The sequence below is a fragment of the Salmo salar genome, chromosome 05 (genome assembly GCF_965601325.2).
Source record: "Salmo salar chromosome 05, fSalSal1, whole genome shotgun sequence".
In the NCBI taxonomy this organism is placed as follows: domain Eukaryota; kingdom Metazoa; phylum Chordata; class Actinopteri; order Salmoniformes; family Salmonidae; genus Salmo; species Salmo salar.
In genome coordinates, this window is record NC_138295.1 from 76,719,747 (window position 1) to 76,730,000 (window position 10,254).

A 10,254-nucleotide genomic window follows, 5' to 3' on the forward strand; every position below is an offset into this window, starting at 1 on the left:
CCTTCCTGGTGACAGTCCTTCTCATGGGGATAGTAAAGAAGAACTCCCTAAGAGAATACTGGAGCATAGATCCTATGCTTGCAACTCCCGACTTTGCCACCCTCTTTTCCCAAGACTGCTTCTTAGTTCTGCTGCGATGACTGCATTTCATCAACAATGCTACTGCCATCCTAATTGACCCGTTATACAAAGTAGGAAATGTTCTTACCAGCCTGACAATAGCATTTGTCTTTGTGCCATACAAGGACCTATGCATTGATGAGTATGAGGTGTTTGGGGTGTCTGGGTCTGTGGTGATGACCATGCTGGCTCCTCATCTCAGCAAGGGACACACTTTGTATGTGGACAATAGTTATAAGGAATATACACAAAAATATAATGCTACAGTAGAAACGACATAACACGACATGCAGAAACTATTATAACGTAATAAGGCACTTACTTTGACAGAAATATTTGGAGATATTTGGAACTCAGACATGAAAGGGCTAGAGAAAGAAGAATCTACACTTAGAAATAAAAAACCTGGATAGAACCAAAAAGGGTTCTTTGCTTGGTTCATACTATTTATGGCACCACTTAAGGTTCTATAAAGCAGGTATATCTCACTGGTCATCCCCAAAGCCAACACCTCCTTTGGCCTCCTTTCCTTCCAGTTCTCTGCTGCCAATGACTGGAACGAATTGCACAAATCACTGAAGCTGGAGACATATCTCCCTCTCTAACTTTAAGCATCAGCTGTCAGAGCAGCTTACCGATCACTGTACCTGTACACAGCCCATCTGTAAATAGCACACCAAACTACCTCATCCCCATATTGTTATTTTTTGGTTTGTTTCTATTTTGCACCCCCGTATCTCTGCTTGCACATCATCATCTGCACATCTATCACTCCAGTGTTAATGCTAATTTGTAATAATTTCACCGCTATGGCCTATTTATTGCCTTACCTCCCTGATCTTACTACATTTGCACACACTGTACGTAGATTTATCTATTGTGTTATTGACTGTACATTTGTTTATCCCAAGTGTAACTCTGTGTTGTTGTTGTCGCACTGCTTTGCTTTATCTTGGCCAGGTCGCAGTTGTAAATGAGAACTTGTTCTCAACTGGCTTACCTGGTTAAATAAAGGTGAAATAAAAAGAAATAAAGAACCAAAATTGGTTCCAATGGTTCTAAACTCAAAGATAATTAGTAAAAATAAAAAACACTTCACAGATCTTCATTGTAAAGGGTAGGGGCAGTATTTTCACGGCCGGATGAAAAAAACGTACCCAATTTAAACTGGTTACTACTCTTGCCCAGAAACGAGAATATGATTATTATCAGTAGATTTGGATAGAAAACACTCTGAAGTTTCTAAAACTGTTTGAATGTTGTCTGTGAGTATAACAGAACGCATATGGCAGGCAAAAACCTGAGAAAATTCCAAGCAGGAAGTGGCCTGTCTGAGAATTTGTAGTTCTTCTTTTGATTCTCTATCAAAACTACAGTATCTGTGGGGTTACCTAGCACTTTCTAAGGCTTCCATTGGCTCTCTAAAGCCTTCAGAAAGCGGATTGAGGCGTCTCCTGTCTCTGGGCAGAGTATAGTAGCTCAGTTTCTCAGTGGTCTGCCTGGTGACAAAGAGATTGGATATGCGCATTCACGCGACCACACTGTTTTTTCTTTTCCTCTTTGAATGAATACACTATTGTCCAGTTGGAATATTATCGCTATTTTACAAGAAAAATACCATAAAAATGATTTTAAACAGTGTTTGACATGCTTCTAAGTACGGTAATGGAACATTTTGATTTTTTTTGTCTCGAAAAGCGCTCGCGCGTTACCCTTTGGATAGTGACCTGAACGCACGAACAAAACGGAGGTATTTGGACATAACTATGGATTATTTGGGACAAAAACAACATTTCTTGTGGAAGTAGCAGTCCTGGGAGTGCATTCTGATGAACATCAGCAAAGGTAATACAATTTTTCTAATACTAATTCTGAGTTTAGTGGGCCCCGAACTTGGCGGGTGTCAAAATAGCTAGCCGTGATGGCTGAGCTATGTACTCAGAATATTGCAAAATGTGCTTTCGCCGAAAAGCTATTTTAAAATCTGACGTAGCGATTGCATAAAGGAGTTCTGTATCTTTAATTCTTAAAATAATTGTTATGTATTTTGTCAACGTTTATGATGAGCAATTTAGTAAATTCACTGGAAGTTTTCGGTGGGAATACATTTTCTGAACATCACACACCAATGTAAAAAGCTGTTTTTTTAATATAAATATGAACTTGATTGAACAAAACATGCATGTATTGTATAACATAATGTCCTAGGAGTGTCATCTGATGAAGATCATCAAAGGTTAACCTCTATGGGCTAGGTGGGATGCTTGCGTCCCACCTACTCAACAGCCAGTGTAATCCCGTGGCGCGTTATTCAAATACCTCAAAAATGCAAAAACTTCAATTTTTCAAACATATGACTATTTTACACCATTTTAAAGACAAGACTCTCGTTAATCTAACCACACTGTCCGATTTCAAAAAGGCTTTACAACGAAAGCAAAACATTAGATTATGTCAGCAGAGTACCCAGCCAGAAATAATCAGACACCCATTTTTCAAGCTAGCATATAATGTCACATAAACCCAAACCACAGCTAAATGCAGCACTAACCTTTGATGATCTTCATCAGATGACAACCCTAGGACATTATGTTATACAATACATGCATGTTTTGTTCAATCAAGTTCATATTTATATCAAAAACTAGCTTTTTACATTAGCATGTGACTAGCATGTGACTAGCATTCCCACCGAACACTGCCGGTGAATTTACTAAATTACTCACGATAAACGTTCACAAAAAGCATAACAATTATTTTAAGAATTATAGATACAGAACTCCTCTATGCACTCGATATGTCCGATTTTAAAATAGCTTTTCGGTGAAAGCACATTTTGCAATATTCTCAGTAGATAGCCCGGCATCACAGGGCTAGCTATTTAGACACCCAGCAAGTTTAGCACTCAGCAAAGTCAGATTTACTATAAGAAAAATGTTATTACCTTTGCTGTCTTCGTCAGAATGCACTCCCAGGACTTCTACTTCAATAACAAATGTTGGTTTGGTCCCAAATAATCCATTGTTATATCCAAATAGCAGCATTTTGTTCGTGCGTTCAAGACACTATCCGAAAGGGTAAATAAGGGTGACGAGCATGGCGCAATTCGTGACAAAACATTTCTAAATATTCCATTACCGTACTTCGAAGCATGTCAACCGCTGTTTAAAATCAATTTTTATGCAATTTTTCTCATAAAAAAGCGATAATATTCCGACCGAGAATCTGCGTTTAGGTAAACAGACGAAAGAAAATAAAGCATGGGGTCGACTCGGGCACGCGCCTAAGCCCATAGTACTCTGATCGGCCACTTGCCAAAAGCGATAATGTGTTTCAGCCAGAGGCTGCCTCGATATCGTTCCGTTTTTTCCTGGGCTCTGAGAGCCTATGGGAGCCGTAGGAAGTGTCACGTTAGAGCAAAGATCCTCAGTCTTCAATAAAAATAGCCCAGATGAACAACAACTTGTCAGACAGGCCACTTCCCATATAGAATCCTCTCAGGTTTTTGCCTGCCATATGAGTTCTGTTATACTCACAGACACCATTCAAACAGTTTTAGAAACTTTAGGGTGTTTTCTATCCAAAGCCAATAATTATATGCATATTCTAGTTACTGGGCAGGAGTAGTAACCAGATTATCCGGCCGTGTCAATACTGCCCCCTAGCCCTAACAGGTTAATGCTTCATTTAGCTGTGTTTTGGGGTTTTTGTGACATATATGTTTGCTTGGAAAATGGCTGTGTGATTATTTTTGGCTATGTACTCTCCTAAGATAATCTAATGTTTTGCTTTCGCTGTAAAGCCTTTTTGAAATCAGACAATGTGGTTATATTAACGAGAGTCTTATCTTCAAAATGGTGTAAAATAGTCGTATGTTTGAAAAATGTAAATTATTGCATGAGGTTTTGTATGTCGCGCCACGTTCTTCCATTGGATATTGGTGAGGCGTTCCGCTAGGGGAACGTCTAGCCTCAAAAGGTTTTAATGTTCATGTTTCCCATGAACCATAAACAATTAATGAACATGCACCTGTGGAACGGTCGTTAAGACACTGACAGCTTACAGATGGTAGGCAATTAAGGTCACAGTTATGAAAACTTAGGACACTAAAGAGGCCTTTCTACTGACTCTGAAAAACACCAAAAGAAAGATGCCCAGGGTCCCTGCTCCTCTGTGTGAACGTGCTTTAGGCATGCTGCAAGGAGGCATGAGGACTGCAGATGTGGCCAGGGCAATACATTGGAATGTCCGTACTGTGAGACACCTAAGACAGCACTACAGGATGGAAAGCTGATTGTCCTCGCAGAGGCAGACCTCGTGTAACACCTGCACAAGATCGGTACATCCGAACATTACACCTGCGGGACAGGTACAGGATGGCAACAACAACTGCCCAAGTTACTGTCACGGCTGTCGAAAGGAGCGGACCAAAGTGCAGCGTGGGTGTAGTTACACATTTTATTAAATCCGTGAAACTTTGCAATACACAAATAACTGAATATGACAAAACAACAAACTGTGACGCAGAGAGAAACAAACACTACTCAAAATATAATAACCCACAAACCCCAGGAAGAAAAACCCCAACTTAAATATAATCTCCAATTAGAGACAACGAGGACCAGCTGCCTCCAATTGGAGATCAACACAGAAAAACAACATAGAAATAGAAACCTAGAACTTAAACATAGAAAATCAAAACATAGAAAAACACAAAACACCCCCTGTCACGCCCTGACCTACTCTACCATAGAAAATAACCTCTTACTATGGTCAGGACGTGACAGTTACACCAGGAATGCACAATCCCTCCATCAGTGCTCAGAATGTCCGCAATAGGCTGAGAGAGCGTGGACTGAGGGCTTGTAGGCCTGTTGTAAGGCAGGTCCTCACCAGACATCACCGGCAACAAAGTCGCCTATGGGCACAAACCCACAGTTGCTGCACCAGACAGGACTGGCAAAAAGTGCTCTTCACTGACGTGACGATTCGCGGTTTTGTCTCACCAGGGATGATGGTCGGATTCGTGTTTATCGTCGAAGGAATGAACGTTACACCGAGGCCTGTACTCTGGAGCGGGATCGATTTGGAGGTGGAGGGTCCGTCATGGTCTGGGGCGGTGTGTCACAGCATCATCGGACTGAGCTTGTTGTCATTGGAGGCAATCTCAACGCTGTGCGTTACAGGGAAGACATCCTCCTCCCTTGCAGGCTCATCCTGACATGACCCTCCAGCATGACAATGCTACCAGCAATACTGTTCGTTCTGTGTGTGATTTACTGCAAGACAGGAATGTCAGTGTTCTGCCATGGCCAGCGAAGAGCCCGGATCTCAATCCCATTGAGCACGTCTGGGACCTGTTGGATCGGAGGCTGAGGGCTAGGGCCATTCCCCCCAGAAATGTCCGGGAACTTGCAGGTGCCTTGGTGGAAGAATGGGGTAACATCTCACAGCAAGAACTGGCAAATCTGGTGCAGCCCATGAGGAGGAGATGCACTGCAGTACTTAATGCAGCTGGGGGCCACACCAGATACTGACCGTTACTTTTGATTTTGACCCCCCCTTTGTTCAGGGCCACAGTTTTCCATTTCTGTTAGCCACATGTCTGTGGAACTTGTTCAGTTTATGTCTCAGTTGTTGAATCTTGTTATGTTCATACAAATATTTACACGTTAAGTTTGCTGAAAATAAACGCAGTTGACAGTGAGAGGACGTTTATTTTTTGCTGAGTTTATATTGAACCCATTGTGATTCAGTGAAGAACCATACAAAAGGGTTCCATATAGAACCTTTAGTGGTGCCAAGCAATAGAACCCTTTTTGCTTCTGTCCAGAACCTTTTTTTCTGAGTGTAGAAAAAGAGGAATGAAGTATCCCTTTTTGCCTTGAGCTCTCCAGCACAGTTAATGCCATAAAGCATATTCCTAATGATACTGATCTCCTCCAGCCCATCCTTAACATATCCCTGTACTGTACACACTAATATCCTCACTAAAATTAACATCAGGTATGTTTGGGCAAAGGTAAACTAGAGGGATATTAGCCTTTCGTTGCCATCCTCTCCTGTGTGTGTGTGTTTGTGTGTGTGTGTGTGTGTGTGTGTGTGTGTGTGTGTGTGTGTACATGCCTAAGAATGTGAGTCCTAAAGCCTAAAGTAAAATCTCTTCTAAACGTTCCAGAAAACATGACTCAGTCTGTCAGATGTTGCTGCTGTTATGTTTGTTGTGTTGTCTAATTCACATCAAAGTCTTTGTGTTTCTGAATGTGAGGTCGCCAAGATATAAAACAATAGCCGCCCTGGGGGCACACACACACACACACACACACACACACACACACACACACACACACACACACACACACACACACACACACACACACACACACACACACAGAGATACATTCTATTGCAGTGAGTCACCAACTTTGTTACACAATGACAAAAAATTAACTGAGTTCATTCTCCTGACTCCACCTCCACCCTCCTCTCTCGCTCTCTCTCTCTCACTTCTCTCTCTCCCTCTTTCTATCTGTCTCTCTCTTCCCCCTCTCTGTCTCCCTGTCTCTCTGTCTCTCTCTCTCTCTCCTCTCTCTCTCTCTCTCTCTCTCTCTCTCTCTCTCTCTCTCTCTTTCTCTCTCGACGTAGAGGGCTAATAACATCGTATACATAGAAATTATTAATTCAGCCCCTCCCTCATTTAGCACCATAACAACTAGCATAGAGCTGCCACTTAATCACTGTGACTATAGCAGCTGTACGTACACACACACACACACACACACACACACACACACACACACACACACACACACACCACACACACACACACACACACACACACACACACACACACACACACACACACACACACACACACACAAACAGTAATGAGAACCCACTGGTGGCTCTGCTGAGATGGTCTGGCCGAAACCTTGATGGTTGAGAGAACAACCAAGAGCTCAGCTCAGAACAGCCTCACTCTTTCCTGGCCTCACTCGGCCCTGTCGGTCTCCTCTGCACTGGGCTGGAGCACAACAACCTCCACCTTCTAGTCTCACTCTCACATATCAAGTACCCTGGATTACTGTAGGCCTAAATGTTACTTTTATTGACACCAGAGTTGTGTCAATCAATTTCAATTCTCATCAGTTGAATTTGACATGGAAGTTCTCTGTAGGAGTTCAGTTCAGATTAGAATGTCAGTAGAATTGACCCCAACCCTGATCAAGACTAATGCATCATAGAGATGTGTTAGATTCAACCGAGTGGCTGCGTGACCAGGGGCTGTGTGATTAAATCTAAGACTAGGCGATTGCTGGACTATGGTTAATCTTAATTTTCATCTTCAGTATTGTCCAATAGGTTCTCTATGGAGACCTGTGATACAGTATAATTATTAGGATATTATCTTTGTTGTTTCATGTTGCTGGGTAGGAAGCTTCATCTTGGAGATGGTTCTATATGGAGACCTGTGATACAGTATAATTATTTGGATATTATCTTTGTTGTTTCATGTTGCTGGGTAGGAAGCTTCATCTTGGAGATGGTTCTATATGGAGACCTGTGTAACAGTATAATTATTAGGATATTATCTTTGTTGTTTCATGTTGCTGGGTAGGAGGCTTCATCTTGGAGATGGTTCTATATGTGGCTCTATTGGACCTTCACAGTAACAGTTGACTTCCTGTATTACTGGCTCTGGAGTAGATAACAGTATTGTGATGTAATTAAGTAGTCAAATATAAGGTATGCCTCATAACCCCTAATTTCATTGTATGTTTGGTTTACGTTGACATAATCAACAAATTGTATTATTTCACCAGGTGTCTGAAAACAAAGGTTCATGTTTGATTCATGTTGCTTGCTGTATCCTATTTAGGACATACACAGCCAATCACACATGCACAAACACACACACACCTGCACAAATGATAAGTCAGCTTTCTTCCAAACATATTAAAATAGTTTATTTCATTTTTCACTTTAAACAAACCAAAGAGCTTCCTCTCCATCTCATGAGATTGTAGCCTATATGTCTGTATGTGTACAGGTCAGTGTATGTGTCCTTCACCTGTCTGTCTATGTGTGGTGTGTATAACCAACCCAACCCTTTTTCTGTGTATGTGTGTAAACCTGCATCTCTGTCCCTCTGAACCTGCATTGAGGATCTGGCTAATCTTATCATGAATTCACTCATGGAGCAAGAGCTGCTGTTCTGTGGAGAGTGGGCAGGGGGAGCTGTTTCACTTCTTGGTGAAGAACTCATTGCACATCATGGTGAGGCAGGCCACCAGTGTGACGTACTCCTGGAAGTCCACACTGCCATCTGAGTTAGCGTCCAGATCTTTGAAGATCTTGTCAACCTTTGCCTGGTCAGTGTTTTTCTGTTATAATGATCAGAGAGAGAGAGAGGTAATGGGTGAGACTTTGATTTCAGCAGTTAAAACTAGAATCCATACAGTTGTTATTTGTTTATAAAGGTGTGAGAGATTAAGTTATTCTATTGGATGAGGCGGGTCATGTGTTTGATATTCCAAGCAATTCAATATTTCAGTAGTGTCTGTCTTTAGCAGTATTGTATTTGGTCGTGCTACTAATAAAGCATGATTAAACTGAACTGTTCCTAGGATCCACTCACCCCCATGATCTCTCCAAGCTCAGCGTTGAGCAGATCTTTGAGTTCTCCCTTGCTCAGGGTCGTCTTGTCGCCCTCCTTGCCAGAGTACTTGTGGAAGGCTGCGATGAGCAATGCCATAGCCTGCTGGACCTGTGACATGGTGACTACGAGAGAGAGAGAGAGAGAGAGATAGAGAGAGAGAGAGAAATGTAGGTTATTAATTTACGGTATTATCAATGTTTTATTATGATAGCAGATCATAATAAATTATGTCCACACACAGAGAGAGGAATGTTTGGTTACTCTGTATTCACAGTTTAATACATCTAATATTATCAACATTATATGAATTATTTGATCAATTTATTTGACTTTTTGACATGTGAAATCCCAGAAACTAAGTTAATGGGATAAATGCCTCATTGTTGACTGAAAAATCCAATTTAAATCTATTTTTAACTTACACCCGGGTTACCATTCCATACATGTCTGGGAAATAAAGTCATGTTGACACTGGTTCAGGTTGAATAGAGGGTTTAAAGATTATTAACGGTTGTTGCACACGAAGCAAAGACTTAACTACACACACACACCACTCCCCACTACTGCAAACAAGTTCTACATCTCTACCACAAAGGGAGGAAGAGAAAGATGGGGAGGAGAGATGGAGAGCAATGCAACAGAGGTAATTAGAGAGGGAGAGAGGCGGAGAGAGGTTAGAGATGGATACATAGGGAGAGAGGCGACGAGAGAAAGAAGAGCGAGAGAGAGGCGGATATGCAGTGGAGAAAGGAAGAGAAGAGGGGGCTGAGTTGTTTAAACACAAACAGACATGGCTCTAGCCAACGCCCTTGCATGTCTCTCTCATTAACTCTGGGGGATTTTAAGGAGAGAAAGAATATATACTGTATAGAGAGAGAGGGACAGACACATAGACAGGAAGACAGACGGGAGGAAATTGGTGGAGAGACTGAAAGGCGCGTTGGTAATTTTAGGCAAACAATAACAGAAATCCCAGCACCTCCCCCACCCCTCACCTGTCTCCACCCTCTTTCTATCTAGTTTGGTTAAGGTGTGTCTCTTCACTCTGTCCCTTCACAAACCTCGCCACTATGTAGGGAGGTTGCTCTCTCTATTCTCTCTTTCTCTGCCTACCCGTAGTCTAGTTTCTGAGTTTAAGGAAGCGTCTGTAATGTAAATCCCTCATTTAGCTGACCCTCCTCTCCAGAGTGACTTGCAGTAAGTGCGGTCAAATAAGGACGCTGAAGCAACCATATAGTATGAACATGGTAAGCACAACATTATAGTTGTAAGGAACAATCCCAGTCACTGTGGTGGACTCCACTGATCTGTCTCTGAGTCACTGTCAGCTGCCCCAGGACCGGCAGGCTTCCAACCAGACACACCTTCTTACCACCCCTCTGACTGCCCATCTGATAATTAGAAACACACTCTACTCACAGAATGGTCAGAGCGAGGGGAGAGAGAGCTTATGGTAAGGACAGAGTGAAGGAAAG

At 42.1% G+C, this 10,254-nt stretch overlaps 1 protein-coding gene across 1 annotated transcript in view; it reads right to left on the reverse strand.

Moving 5' to 3' along the window:
- Window positions 1-8,061: 8,061 nt before the first annotated feature.
- LOC106594462 (ictacalcin) overlaps window positions 8,062-10,254 on the reverse strand; it is a 2,842-nt gene continuing 649 nt past the window's right edge. Inside the window, exons 2-3 of the mRNA XM_014185832.3 lie at window positions 8,759-8,901; window positions 8,062-8,504 (exon numbers count right to left, since the gene is read on the reverse strand). Of these exons, the coding sequence (XP_014041307.2) occupies window positions 8,364-8,504; window positions 8,759-8,896 (279 nt within the window). The 5' untranslated portion in view covers window positions 8,897-8,901 and the 3' untranslated portion in view covers window positions 8,062-8,363. The remainder of the gene's footprint in view (window positions 8,505-8,758; window positions 8,902-10,254) is intronic.